Raw genomic sequence first — 15,091 nt, forward strand, 5'->3', positions numbered from 1 at the left:
CCAGACTCATATGGAAACTGGACTGTCTGGCATCAGGTCGGAATGCGAGGGTGGTTTTCTCACAGAGGTGCTTGCAGCATTCATTGTTCCTGCAAGGGGCCATGGGACACAGACCCTGGTACCTCTCTGAGGCAAAGCAGACTGGCAGCCATTGTGGTTTGCTCCACTCTGGTGATTCCCTGAGACCCCACCCCACCCAATTTACAACCCCACCCAAGCTGTGCACTTTTGCATATGAATGGCCTGGCCTTTCCCTGCCTAAAAACCTGTCAAACTGTAGCTGGGTCAGAGAACCCCAGAGGTACCAAAAGAAGACCTAAGGCTCGTTAGCAGCCTGTATTACTTCACAGCTGCTCCTCATCTGGGCATCTCCAAACCCCAAACAAATAGGAGGAATCTGCAGATCTCTCTGTAGCTCCTGCTGGGTGGCCTCAGGCAGTGGCTGACTTTGCACCTCCTTGGAGATCCAAGAGCCAGTCTACCCAGTGGTCAGTGAGACCATCCAGATTACAACTCCTCAGATCCATAAGAGACATACTCAAGGGGTAGACTCAGTGAGCGCCAAAGCCCCACTGAAGCAAGTACTGCCCCATAAGGGTATCTCCAGCACAGAAGTTCTCCCACTGCAGACACAGCTGGTCCTCATAGCCAACTGACCTGGAGGTCAATTCCTCCCAGTGATACCAACAGCAATCAAGGCTTAACTACAAGACTGTGCACACAGCCCACAAAGGGGTGCACCAAGAGTGTCCACCTCAGGTAATTAGGGAGGTTGAGCCACTGGGCCCTATAGGACACCTAGCACACAAAGCCACTCTATCAACACAGGGAAGCATAAAAAATGCGGAGACAAAGAAACAGGTCACAAATGAAAGAAATAGAGGAAAGCAAACTACTGGATATAGAGTTCAAAACCACGGTTATAAGGTTACTCAAGAATCTTCTAGAAACCTCCGATAAATCTAGTGAGACCCTCAAGGATATGAAAAAAGGACCAATTAGAAATTAAGCATACACTGACTGAAATAAAGAATAATATACAGAGATCCAACAGCAGATTAGAGGATCTCAAAAATCAAGTCAAAGATTTGAAATACGAAGCAAAAAACACCCAACCGGAAAAGAAAAAGGAAAAAAGAATCCAAAAATATGAAGATAGTGCAAGGAGCCTCTGGGACAACTTCAAGTGTACTAACATCCGAATTATAGGGGTGCCAGAAAAAGAGAGAGAGCAAAATATTGAAAACCTATTTGATGAAATAATGACAGAAAATTTCCCCTATCTGGTGAAAGAAATAGACTTACAAGCCCAGGAAGCACAGAGAATCCCAAACAAAAGAAATCCAAAGAGGACCATACCAAGACACATCATAATTAAAATGCCAAGGGCAAAAGACAAAGAGAGAATCTTAAAAGCAGCAAGAGAAAAACAGTTAGTTACCTACAAGGGAGTACCCATATGACTCTCAGCTGATTTCTCAACAGAAACCATGCAGGCCAGAAGGGAGTGGCAAGAAATATTCAAAGTGATGAATAGCAAGAACCTACAACCAAGATTACTCTACTCAGCAAAGCTATCATTCAGAATTGAAGGTCAGATAAAGAGCTTCACAGATAAGAAAAAGCTAAAGGAGTTCGTCACCACCAAACCAGTATTATATGAAATGCTGAAGGATATTCTTTAAGAAGAGGAAGAAGACGAAAAAGGTAAAGATAAAAATTATGAACAACAAAGTGACAACAAATACATATCTATCAACAAGTGAATCTAAAAATCAAGTGAAGCCCTAACCGGTTTGGCTCAGTGGATAGAGCGTTGGCCTGTGGACTCAGGGGTCTCAGGTTCGATTCCAGTCAAGGGCATGTACCTTGGTTGCAGGCACATGCCCAGTAGGGAGTGTGCAGGAGGCAGCTGATCGATGTTTCTCTCTCATCGATGTTTCTAACTCTCTATCCCTCTCCCTTCCTCTCTGTAAAAAATAAATAAAATATATTTTAAAAAATAAAAATAAAAATCAAGTGAATAAAAAATCTGATGAACAGAATAAACTGGTAAATAGAATAGAATAAGGGGCATAGAAAGGGAGTGGACTGAAAATTTTCAGGGGGAAGGGAGTGGGGGGGTGCGGGAAAAGACTGAACAAAAATTGTACACCTATGGACGAGGACAGTGCGGGTGTGTGTGTGTAAGGGCAGGGGGTGGGATGGGAACTGGGTGGAGGGGAGCTATGGGGAGAAAAAGAGGCACAACTGTAATAATATGAACAATAAAGATTTATTAAAAAAAAAGAAAAAAACTTCGGCCTGCACTGAGATGTTGAGATCGGCTTTGCAACAAGAATCCCCCATCTTCTCAGGTGTCCAGCACTTGAATAAATCACTTTCCAATTTCAACAGCATTTGTCTCAGGAGTTTGGCTTATGTGGTAGCAGGCAGCTGAATCTGGGTTCTGGTGACATGGCCCTAAAGCCAACATAGTATAGTAGAGGCAGAGTGGCTGGAGTGGAGGATAGTGTCTCACAGGTGGCAAGTAAGTGTGGGGGAAACTGAGGTACAGAAGAGGTTTCAGATTGAATTAAAGAATTTGCAGTGTTCTATGACCTCATGACCGGAGGGGACATCAGCAGTGGGCACCTGAACAATACTCAAGGTACAAGGTGGTCATGCCATGCTACAGTGGAGACCCCAGGTCAAGCTGGCCAGTACAGCCCTGGCTGGTATAGCTCAGTGGTTGAGTGTTGTCCCATGCATTGAAGGGTCACGCGTTGGACTCCTGGTCAAAGGCACCTGCCTGGGTTGCAGGATCAATCCCTGGCATAGTTGGGGCATGTGGGAGGCAACCAATCATATGTCTCTCTCTCATATTGATGCTTCCCCCTCTCTCTTCCCCTCCCTCCCTCCCTCCCTCCCTCCCTCCCTCCCTCCCTCCCTCCCACCTTCTCTAAAAGTCAATGGAAAAAATATCCTCAGGGGTGAGGATCAACAAAACAAACAAACAAAAAGATGGCCAGAACATATTGTTTCCAGTGGATACCAAGAATTTCAGATGATTCAAATGCTTGGGGGCAGGATGAATAATAATCTCTGCTGACATCTCTACAGATTTTAGCAATACAATAATCAGATTTATTTTTCCTATAGGCTAGTTGTTTAGTGTGATTAGTTTCCACAGAATAGATAATGGGTTCAGAGAGGGAGTGTAGCCGTGAGTCAGCTCAGTGCTCAGCATTCAAGCTTTGTGTCTCCAAATTCACCACCTCTCCGTCCCCTTCACTGTTCCTCTTGGGCCTTGCTGATGGCGATGACAGTCATTCCAGAGCTCATCTCTCTTGTCCCGATGAAAGGGTGCCTACTAGTCTCCGCACCCCGAGATGCTTAGCCCCTGGTTACTGACTCTTATTCCATGTGACAGTGAGGGGCTGGGCCAGGCTGCTGTGCTGCACGTGGCAGGAGTAAGGGCCTCTGGACAGAGAGGGGATTTTCACCACCACCCAGGACTGGTAAGTGCCATTTTCACTGAGAGGACCCTCTCCCCATGACTCAGTCTCCACTACACTGTCTGCCTGAGTCCAGTACATACTGATGGGTTTTGGGTAGAAGTTGTCGGCCACGCACTTGAGGGTCCTGATGTTTCCTGGGTCCACATGGCTGGTGATTGACACAGAGGGAGGGTCTGTGGAGAGACACAGCACAGAGTTGAGGGTCTGAAGAAGACATTTCCCTGTTCACGTCTCTCCCACCCCTGGAGTCAGGGATGAGCAGAGCTCTCCGTTTTCTACCTGCCTCCCCAGGAAACTTCCAGAAGATCAGGGAAGCTGAGGCTTTCCATGAGGCTTCCCTGTTGGATAAAGGAATGTCTGTGGCTACTTCCTTGCCTCCCAGCACCCACCTGCCCACCCACTGTGGATTGACTTCTGGTGGCAAGAAATGCGAATGCCCCGTGTGTTTATGTTTTTGGTTTCTCTCTCCCCTGCCCTCCCACCCCCCCCCAAAAAAACCTTCCAGTGGGCTTTGTGGCTCCTGTCTCCCCGGGTCTGTCTGCTGCTTAAGAACTTCTTTCTGATTAATTCTTAAACCAAAGTCTCAGCTTGTGTCAATCAATCCTGCTCTCAGTTACTCATCTTCATCCTTCCTGGGCAGACATTTTACACACCTGCCTTCTCCCCACAGCCAAGCCAGGAGGCCTATCACAGAGAGAAATGACTACAGGATTTGCCTGAAATGTTCCCCTGAGGTCCCAGCCTGGAGTCACCTTGGTTTTTCTCAGCTCAGTGCGGGGAGGAGGACATGGGGGCCGTAGGTACCTTGACGGTCCAGGAAGGGCCTGCTGAATTGCAGGTACTTTTGCAGCTTCCCGGTGCACTCTTCTTCCAGTGAGGCCTTGGCCCGCTGCACAGAGCCTTCTGTCTCCCACTTCACCTTAGTGTTCACAGCTTCTGGTTGCAGGGGGATCCAGGCTGGGATTTCTGTGTCGAACTTGATGTAGTCCCGTCCATCATAGGCAACCGTCCAGAATGCCCCACAGTAGTTGTTATTCTGAAGTTTGCAGCCATACTTTTCCTGCATGGTGTGATTCCCTGCAGGCAACCCGACCCCCCAGAAATCAGTCAGCCTGGCATCAACTCTGTCTTAATAACTTACTCTTGCACAGTTTGCAATGAGGAAGAAAGGGTTTTGAAATCTAAAGATGCAACCCCTTTATTGTGGCAGATGGGTTATTAGCCAGACATAGAGCAGGCAGAGAGGGAAGCTTAGTATGCTTTGGTGTTTTAGGCCAATCTGAGATGAGATACGTTCTTCCCAATCAGGGAATTTCAGATTGCTGCGGGCTGTGAATGGATCTTCTAGTCCCATGAAGCACCTTCTTGAATGAACATTTAATATACTGTGAGGTCTTAGGAACCTGACAGGGGCACAGAAGTTCATTTTCAAGTTAAATAGAAATTACTTGTAGTTAAAAATAGATTGTGCAATCTATCCTCTTTTCCCATCTACATGAAGTTTGATGTCTCCAGGTGAGTCCACAGAAGTTGATCAGTTCTTCCCTCTATTCTGGTGTCTGATATTTTCATTACAGATCTTTAACATGGCTTCCCTTCCCAATTGGAAATTGGCCTTAGGAAAGGGGGGAAGAGTCGCTTTATTTCTATTATAAAAGTAGGTGTTTATCCAATACTGACTAGTGCTATTGGCACTGGCTCTGATCTCAAGCTATCTGGGCTCTAATCCCAGACCCATGTCCACCCTCACCTGACTTGTTGTGTAAATTTCAGCCAATAACCTGTTTTGCTTCAATTTTATCATTTCTAAGATGGCAATGGAACTATATTAGAGGGTTATCTTGATCATTGCATGTGTCAATACATGTGCCTAGCACAGCACATAGAGCTCAATAAATGTCAGGCCTCATTATTTTCTAATACCTATTTTCATATCATGATTGCTCACATCCATTTTTCATTCCAGCCAATCAAACTTTGTTTTAGTTTCTTTCCCAGGCACCTGTGCCTTACCCACTCCTATTTTTGAGCACAGTTCAGGCTGTTTTCTCACTAGGACTTCCAAACTACATCCTTCAGATTTAGTAACTTTTGCCTTCTTTTGTAGCTTCTTGTTTGTTTGTTTTTTAATACTCAGAAACCCATCTTTTGACACCAGCCCTATAATAATTTAAAATCACCAGTTCATCAGGCCTGTGGTTGGCTGGCTTGTGGAGTAGGCAGCATGGTTTGGGAGAAAGAAAGCTGGGTTGGGAGATGGGAGAACTAGTCTCTGAGCTCCACCTTGCATGACTCCTCACACCATAAGACCTGGTGACCCCTCCCACCAGTCTCCTCCTATGGACAGGAGGGTCTTTATGATTTTATGGAACCCTAACAGTTTGTGGTTTTGAATTCAGTCCTTTCTGAGCAGCTAGTATGAGCCATGGTTTGCACTAGGTACTTTCTTCCAATCACTCAGCATCTTCATTGTCTGTCTTAGGTTAAGGGGCTCCTGGGGATATCAAGACAGGCTATGTCCTAGCTTTCATGGAATTTACCTAGATCATTTTCACAAAATCTCTTGGAGGCAGGACTCAATGCTCCAGTTTTGGCAGATCCAGACCAGATAATTAAGAACATGTTCACTGTGAAACAGCTAGTGACTGGCAGAGCTAGAACCTGAACCCTGATCAGAATGACCCAAGGTTAGCTCACTCCCCACCCAACATCCCTGGGTGGGGGTGAGTCTGATACCTTCTAAAGTGGGATCCACCTCAGATGGGTAGGGGTGTGGAGCTGAGAGGACAGATGTTCCCACAAGGGCTGACACTGACAGCACTTGGTGTGAGAGTTGAGGCCTGGGAGCGAGGATGGGGGGAGTGATGGGGAAGGAGGAAAAGCAGCTGTGATGTGTTGGAGGCGGGGGGGTAGGGGCGGGGAGAGATGAAGAAATGTCTGTAAATCTCTCAGTGTGCTGCTGACTTTTTCTTTGGCATGGGGAGCATTTCTAGCCTGCAGACCCCTTTCCATTCAAAATTGCAGGACTGCCTCTTGAACTAAGACCTTCCACCCCAGCAGTCCATAGTCCACTGACCTGTGTCCTTGTAGTAGCCCATGATGTCTTTCAGGTTCTTCAGGAAGAAGTCCCCCCTGGCCTTTTGAAATTTACTTAGTTCCTCCCAGTCCTCCATTCCTTCCACCTGCTTCCATGGGCCCAGGGGTTCAGCTTTTTCAGTTTCACTATCGTAGTGGAAGAAGGCCTGGTCGTTGAGGTAGCCAGTTGCCTGAAAACTGGGGAAGCCCTCCTTGGGCTTGGATACCCCATTGGAGTGGTAGGTCAGAGAATAAGGCCCTGCAAAAGGGGAGAAAAGAGTGAGCTGTGGGATTCACGCAGGGGAGTCCCAGTGTGGGCAGCAGAGGGCCAGGAAGGGAGACCTGATCACTGGGCTTCTCCCCCCTCAGCTCTCTCCACCTGCTGCCACCCATGCACTATTGGACGCTCACTTGAAAGAATGGGCTTTAGTTCTGTTCTGGGGATGATACTTCAGAGACCGTTTTGTGTTTTACTACATTGTATTCTCTCTTGGCACATCAAAAGATGGTATTTCTTAGCCTTTTTGCAGGTATACTAGAAGCCAGTTGCATGAAGATTCGCGTAATAGGCCTTCCTTCACCTGCCTGCCGGCACCAGTTTTCCTCTGGCACCCGGGACCCAGGCCTTTGGTCCGGCTGCAGCGGAGAAGCCAAGCCTCTTCAATCTTCAGTCCGGCCGGAGCCTTCAGTCTTCGCTCCGCGCCTACGTATGCAAATTAACCACCATCTATGTTGGGTTAACTTGCATACTCATCCTATTGGCTGGTAGGTGTAGTGGAGTGACACCAATTTGCATGTTTCTCTTTTATTAGTGTAGATTGGGACCATGACTGAGCTCTGTCAAAAGGAAATGTGGGTGGAAGTGATTTCTTTCTTCTGGTTGGAGGCCCCATGAGCTGATTTGAACCCTCTGTCTCTCTTTTATTTAGGTGATGATTGTGGAGACCACAGGATAAAATAGAAGAGTCCCAACATGGGAACTACCTGGATCCTTGAATCACCCCATGGAAGACAGGAATATCGTCTGTTCTGTTTTCATGTTTACAGGAGCAAAAAAATAAACATCTACTGAGTTATGCTACTAAAAACTGTCTTTGTTATTGGAGCATAACCTAGTTGAACCTAACAAACACTATAATTAGAAAGTGTAGGAAGAAGAATTAATTAGTAACCGCAGGAAATGACCTAGAATGGATCAGCATAAGCTAAGAACAGGATGGAACTCAGAAATGCCAGGGCTGTCCCTGTGTTTTTTTGTGAGTCAGGGAGTGGTAGAGGGTTGGGATATTTTTATAATAAATTTCAAAATGGATTCCTAATATAACTCTTACTAGAGGCCTGGTGCACGGATTCATGCACCTGTGGGGTCCCTCCACCTGGCCTGCAGGGATCAGACTGAAATCGGATCTCTGACATCCTCCCAAGGGGTCCCAGATTGCAAGTGGGCAGTTCTCGGGTGACGCATCCTGGAATTGGGCTCCCTCCTCTCTGGTTCCGGGTGCATCACCCAAGAACCACAGCTGCCAAGTCACCACAGCTTGGTAGCTCCTGTGTTGAGTGCCTGCCCCTGGTGGTCAGTGTGTGTCATAGCTACTGGTAAGAGCATCTGCCCCCTGGTGGTCATTGCACATCATAGCTATCAGTTGGACGGTCGCTTAGGCTTTTACATATATAGATGGGTGTTACTAATGTTAGAGGTCATATTCCAGATTTCTAGTTCCAGTACTTAAGTTATTATTTTCTTTTTTTAAAGTTGGGGTAAGGAAAAGGATAAGGTAAGGAAGGGTGGAGGAGGTTATGAAGAAACAGATATGACTAACAGGAAGGTGAAGGGAAGGGGATGGATGGGAAAGAAGGGACAGTTGTAGGACATACAGGACATGAACTAGGCTCAGTGATACCAAAACTGAGCCTCAACTCTCCTTTTCACAAACTTAAACTTAGAAAACATTGAAAAGATGCTTTTGGTATAGGAAATGTGAAAAGCAGTGGGCATGCTGAAAGAGTTTCAAAATAAGGAAAAGTATCCAGGGGGAACAAAGAGCGTAGGTTAGGTAAGAAAACATGGAAAGCTTGTTAAAATTAGGGGTAAAAGGAGATGAAGAATGAGAAAAATTCAAATGTAAAAAGTAACAAGGGGAAAGAAGAAAAGAAGAGATAAAAAGTGTGAGTGGGGAAACATTTGTGAGTTATTCTCACTAATTAGTTTCTAAATGTGATTGCCATTTTACTCAGTAGATGCTGAGTAAAGGTTACTGCACATAATGTGGGTGGGCCTCCTCCAATCAGCTGAAGGCCACAGGGGAAGAGGCTGAGGTCTCCAAAGGAAGAAGGCACTCTGCCTCCAGATTGCCTCTGGACCCAAGACTGCAACATCATCTCTTCTCAGGGTCTCCAGTGTGCGGACCAACCCTGCCCATTTTGGACTTCTCAGCCCCCGCCATGGTGTGGGCCATATCCTTAAAATAAATGTTTCTTTCTGTGCATGTACATGGCATTCATTCTGTTTCTCTGGAGAACACTAAATCTAAACTGGATTTTGATGTAGGATGTTATTAACAAGGTAAATATAATCAATAGTTATAAAACACATATTCTGACAGTTTGTAAATGTAAAAATTCTAACTTCCACAGTTTAGCTCCCATTTCTTCATCCTGAAAAAAAGCCTCAGGACTCTGTCCTAAAATGGACTCTGCCCAACCTCCAGCTGGCTTCTTTCCTGGTCACCAGCCTTCCAGGCCCACTGTCCAAGTGTCTAACTATGCGGGGAAGGAATGGGCTTGTTTCCAGAAGTATCCTCCAGTCAATATGCCTTTACAAGTGCTCTTTGGAGTTGTTATCTTTCTCCATTGGAAGGAGGGAGGAACAAAAAGTTGCACCGGTGTGGTCCCTGCTCTGTCCTGGCTGTATGACCCAGGACAGGTCACTTCACTTGTCTGGGTCTCAGTTTTGTTCATTTGCCTACTAAGAATTTTAGATTCTAATTATTTAAGGCCTTACTTAGCATGAGTCCAGAGGCTCCCTAAATGCTTCTGGAAGTGTGTGAGCTGAGGTAGCTGACAGCCTCAAACACCCATTCCTACTGTACACTGGGAATCCGGGCTTTATCTGGGGCCCTCTCCCAGCCCATCTGTCTCACACATTCCCTCCCCTGCATTCTTCTCCATACCCAGCCCCTGGTTCCCAACTCACTGTTTTGAGTGTCCTGGGCGACTGCAGAACCCACAACAAGCAGTAGGGACAGCAAGAGAGACACCATTGTGCTCATCGTGTCTGAGTGGAAGGTACTGGACTTCCCAGGTCCTGGTGCAGACTACCTGGAGAGACAGCTGGATATAGTTTTGGGAACAGCTTGGCTTGGAGCCCTGCCCAGGTGAGGTAAATGCACAGGCCAATGAGCGTGCCAGGCTGGGCTCCTCAGCTGACTGTGAGGAAGCAGGATGCACAGGCCAGGCTGGGTGTGTTTTCCTCAGTGAATACAGACAGTCTGCCCATGTGGAGCTGAGCCGGGCGATCTGGGACTGGGACTTTGACATGGGTCCACACCGTGGCCCTCTTGGCAGCAGCATGTGATTACAGGACTAGTCCCATGGTGTTATTTGGTTTGTGCTTCTCCTGCCTAAGTCTGAGTTTCTCCATTGATTTCAAGAGCTCACTGGTAAATAAATGCATTTTCTGCTTAAAGTCAGAATCGGAATCTGTTTCAGTAACTAATGATGTGACTGTTACCGAAATTGGAAAAGGATTCTTTTTAAGCAACAGTCACTCAGGGAAATGGAGGAAGGGGAACCAGGCTTGGTTATGGGGCCAAATTGGGGTAAAAGGCAGGGTCCTACAGGCTATTACAAGGAGTGGAGGGTCAAACAGCCAACTGAGTCACCTCTTACGGTCAACCGGAATAAAATGCTTAGTGAAGGCAAAATATTAGATGCCAAACAGCTTGAGAAATGCAAAGGCAAGGTGTGATGATTGAGTCCATAGGGCTGGGAAGCTTTAAAAAAAGTGTAATTAACTCAAAAGCAGAAAGTATTGACTCAAAGCACAGTCTGAAAATCAGGTGATAGCTATGATAGTGCAGAGAGGATCTTTTGGCTTTTCTAGTTTTAAAGATGAAACAGACAAAAAATGAATAGTGCCTAATGATTTAAAGCTAAAAACAAAAAATAAGTTTTCATAACTTAATTACAAAAGTCTGAAAAGTCTCATAGCCAAGTGTGACCAGACATTCCTGCAAATCTTATACAATCGCTACTAAGGATGGGCGACAAGAGCTTCCTCAGAGGAGGAAGTTAAGTGTGGAACGGCATTGGGAAAGGCTTCCCGAGAGACGTGTGGACGAGGGAAATGCCCAACAGGGAAAGAATCTCTGTTGGCAGCAGGGGGCAAATTTTACAAGGACAGGGATGTGTGTTCTGTTCATTTCTCTGTCCCCAGTACTAAGCCCCGTTCCTGGCAGAAAGAAGACAACAAATAAACACAAAAATAGATCAATCGATAAGTGAGCAGGGACCAAAAGGGATGGCCAGGTCTATCTGAGAGTCACTGAAGCCATTTGGTGGAAATGGAGTTCAGGAAGGAGAGCGAGGCTATGGCAGAAGGAGTGAGATATTCAAAAGGGAGGTTGGAGTCAGATTCTAGACGACCCCCACCCAAAGAACACCCAATGTCTTCCAGCGAATGAGGCACATTTTATTATTGTGTCTTTTCCTTTACAGCCTATATTCTCTGCATACCCTACCCCTAGATCACCAGTACTTAGTCTTTTGTGCCATCTCCTCATTCGCTGAGACAAATTTCATATTTTCTTAATTCTTAGAATTTATTTATTTATTCCTTTCAAGATGATATTTAATGCATTATAAATAAAACACAGAATAGAGCAGAAGCCAGTCACATGGAAATGCAGGTCTTTCCATGCATTTTTTGTGGCCTGATGGTTGTTTGCAAAGGGGTCCCCCATATAGAACAACATGCTATCCTAAAGTGGCTCTGTCCTAAATGCAGGTTGCATACCTGTCAGGTCCTGTCACCCTCCTCTCTCAGCTGTCTCATACCTTCTTGGTCAGCAACAATCTTTCTATCTCTTTTCAGAAAGCTATGTTAGGCTTCTATACCCTCTCTGAAATCTCAATCCTTCCAGGAAGTTTCTATGGGGGTGTGAATGACTCTGTGCCCTCTCCTGTTCCCCCATAGTCTGTCAGGACTCCAGTCTTTCGAGGTTTCCTCCCTCTGGTCCAAGTCTGCCCCGCTTCTCATAAGTGGGGTGAGATATCCCACTGTAATCTGCCTTAGCCTTGGGCTATTCAGGTGGACTTCTGGTTTCTTCATTGATCTGAAAATGTTCTCCTGGGATGTTTTTCTTTATTTGTTCTAAGTTGTTGGTGTCTATCTGTCTGTCTGTCTGTGTGTGTGTTTAAATACCACTGGCTGGTTTATTTCCTTCTCAGTTTTTTTATTTTTCTTCCATTACTAAATATCAAAGACAACATTTCCATATACTTCCCACCCAACACAATGTAATTAAAAATACTAATGTGAGAGAATTAAAGGGCCAAGTGCCTTATCTAGGACACTTTCTTTTTTCTCCCTGGAGAGCTCAAGATAAGAACATAAATTAAACTTAGGCCCTTTACATGATACTCAGGAGTGGGCTGACAATGTCCCTCTCTGTGCCCATTCTTGCCCTGAACCCAGAGCTTTGAGAGTAGTTTTAGTGGGTTAAGTAGGATTCTGAGGTCACCTACCCTTTCATATCCCCTTTTCTCAAGGTGCTTTGGCCCTTCTCTTGCTCAGTGCTGGTGAGAAGAACATAAGAAGCTGTGAACACTCAGTTCAGGTAGTAGGTGATCCCTCTGAACATCTCAGGGCACTCCTCCAGACAGGCCTCAGACACCTAATCAAGATGCTCTCTGCTCCCCCATTCTGATTGGTGTTCAGGGCTGCTAGGGGAGCGGGCCTAAGCTGGCATTTGGACATTCCCCGAGGGGTCCCGGACTGCAAGAGGGCGCAGGCCAGGCTAAGGGACCCCCCGCCCCCCAGTGCATGAATATATATATGTGTATATATTTCTCTTAGCTTATTTTTATTTTTCATTTTGATAAGAACACATTATCAAGAAACTTCTGGAAGTAAAATTTTTGAGAGCTTGTATATCTGAAAATGTCTTTATTCTACCTTCACATTTGATTGACAGTTTGGCTAGGTATAGAATTTTAGGTTAGAAATAATTTTCTTTAGTGGTTAAAGGAATAAATAAATAAATAAATAAATAAATAATTTTCTTTGCTAAATTTTCTTTAGCATCTCTCTGTTGTCTTCTAGCTTTCATTGGTACATTTGAAATGTCTAGAGCCATTCTGATTTTTGTTGTTGTTAATCCTCACCTGAGGATAGTTTTTCCATTGATTTTCAGAAAGAGTGGTAGGGATGGAGGAGGAGGAGAAGGAGGAGGAGGAGGAGAGAGAGAGAAAGAAACATCGATGTGAGAGAGACACACATTGATTGGTTGCCTCCTGCATGCACACTGACCAGGGCCAGGGATCAAACCTGCAACCCAGATACATGCCCTTAACCAGGAATTGAACTCGCAACCCTTAGGTCCGTGGGCTGACACTCTAACCACTAAAAAACACTGGCCAGAGCAGCATTCTGATTTCTTTTTTTAAAATTATTTTTTACATATTTATTGTTGAAAGTATTACATATGTCTCTTCCTCCCTCACTCCCCACTGACTTCTTCTAGCCCATTCCTGCTCCTCACTCCAGGCCTTCACCACCTTATTGTCTATGTCCATGGGTTATGCATATATGCAAACAAGTTTTTTGGTTGATTTCTTCCCACCCACCCACCCACCCAACCCACCTTCCCTCTGAGATTCGACAGTTTGTCCCATGCTTCTGTCTCTGGGTCTATTTTGTTCATCAGTTTATTTTGCTTATTAGATTCCACATATGAGTGAGGTCCTGTGATACTTGTCTTTCTCTGACTGGCTTATTTCACTTAGCATAATATTCTCCAGGTCCCTCCATGCTGTCTCAAAGGGTAAGAGATCCTTCTTTTTTTACACCTGCATAGTATTCCATGGTATAAATGTACCACAGCTTTTTTTTTATTCACTCATCTATTGGTGGACACTTGGGCTGTTTCCAAATTTTAGCTATTGTAAATTGGGCTGCTATGAACATAGAGATGCATACATTATTTCTGATTGCTGTTTTTGGTTTCTTAGGATATATTTCTAGAAGTGGGGTCACTGGGTCAAATGGCAGTTCCATATTTAATTTTTTGAGGAAACTCCATACTGTTTTCCATAATTGGCTGTACCAGTCTGCATTCCCACCAGCAGTGTATAGGGTTTCCTCATTCTGATTTCTGACTCTTGTGTACGACCTGTGGGGTTTTTTTTTCTGTCCTATCCAGAAACTTGTAAAATTTTAATTTTTTTCTCTAGTTTTTTGAAATTTCATGACAATATGCTTTGGTATGAGTCTATTCCTCCTCAATTCATTCTATGTGTAACTTCTATTGCATAACTGTTGGACCTTCTGGCCAGTAATTTTCTTATGTGTTCGCTCCTACCATCTCTTTTTCTTTTTACTATAGTTTCAGGGGCATTTCCTCAACTAAGGAAACCACCTCCCCCTTGGCTGAGGGACTCCACTAACAAAATGCCCCATCCCTCTGCTCCTGTACTGAATGAAAAACCTGGAGCTTTCCAGGGCCAGTGAGGGGGCTGGCGGCAATGCCCAATGGCAGGAGAACACTCCTTTCCCGTGGCAGAGAGGGCTACCCACAAGAGACAGAGGGAACCTAGGGAAGGGGGAACTCTGGGCCATCCTCTCCCAACCAATCATGGCTGAAGAAGAGGAGAGCCAATGGGGGGCAACAAAAAGGGCAGTCAATCCTTCATGGCTTATGCCCTGCCAGGGGAGTACTGAGTTGTGGCCTTGATCACTGCCAGTGAGGATGTTCCTCTGCCTGATTCCTTTGGAAGGCCCAGATAGGAATATTGGTGCTCTCCCCTTCCTCCAGGATTGACCTGAGAACCACAGGGGCATCCTGGGTGATGGATGTGAGGAAAGCAGGGGGGTGAAAAACCCCCTAGGGTGCTGTAGATTGGATGGGGGCACTGCACAGATTCTCCCCACGCCTCCAAACACACACACAGAAGGGCAGGGCAGTTGGCTGCTGTAGCCCGGAATCTTGAACCTTTCCTGCGTCCCACATCCATGGGAGTCACCGACGATCAGCATGTTAGCGCCGTTCTGAGGCAATCCTGCCTCACCCGTAGAAACAATCTGCCGTGAGTCAGGGAACAACCGGCTGATGGAGCACGGAGGTGAGGGTGGAGGAAGAAATTGGGGAGGGTGCTTTTGGGAAGGGCAATTAGCCACGGGCCTTGAAGTTCCTGCACATTCATACGTCATGTATGCAAAACCCCGTGTGATTTTAACCAGGCTTATGACAGCCAGCTGACTATAAAAGCATGCATTCCTCAAGCTCAGTGTTCTTTGA

General features: G+C 45.7%; 1 protein-coding gene and 1 long non-coding RNA gene across 2 annotated transcripts; one reads left to right on the top strand and one right to left on the bottom strand.

Annotated features, from left to right (window-relative positions):
• Positions 1–3,099: 3,099 nt before the first annotated feature.
• Positions 3,100–9,924, bottom strand: LOC132232307 (zinc-alpha-2-glycoprotein-like). The gene is made up of 4 exons (XM_059691790.1): positions 9,769–9,924; positions 6,577–6,834; positions 4,305–4,577; positions 3,100–3,673 (listed from the first exon to the last, which is right to left on the bottom strand). The coding sequence occupies exons 1-4, from the start codon at positions 9,842–9,844 to the stop codon at positions 3,387–3,389; spliced, it is 894 nt and encodes a 297-aa protein (XP_059547773.1). The 5' UTR covers positions 9,845–9,924; the 3' UTR covers positions 3,100–3,386.
• LOC132232314 (uncharacterized) lies at positions 7,026–7,615 on the top strand. Its single transcript, XR_009452401.1, has 2 exons — positions 7,026–7,340; positions 7,505–7,615. It is a non-coding gene; the product is annotated as an uncharacterized LOC132232314 (long non-coding RNA).
• Positions 9,925–15,091: the final 5,167 nt, after the last annotated feature.

This window comes from Myotis daubentonii, chromosome 4, assembly GCF_963259705.1.
Source record: "Myotis daubentonii chromosome 4, mMyoDau2.1, whole genome shotgun sequence".
Classification (NCBI taxonomy): domain Eukaryota; kingdom Metazoa; phylum Chordata; class Mammalia; order Chiroptera; family Vespertilionidae; genus Myotis; species Myotis daubentonii.

Excerpts from the sequence above, each read along its gene's own strand:
- LOC132232307 (XM_059691790.1), bottom strand. The coding sequence starts at position 9,844 with ATGAGCACAATGGTGTCTCTCTTGCTGTCCCTACTGCTTGTTGTGGGT. Across the intron at positions 4,578-6,576 it reads GGGCTACTACAAGGACACAG|GGAATCACACCATGCAGGAA; the intron begins GTCAGTGGACTA and ends GGTTGCCTGCAG. Across the intron at positions 3,674-4,304 it reads GCCCTTCCTGGACCGTCAAG|ACCCTCCCTCTGTGTCAATC; the intron begins GTACCTACGGCC and ends GTCTCTCCACAG.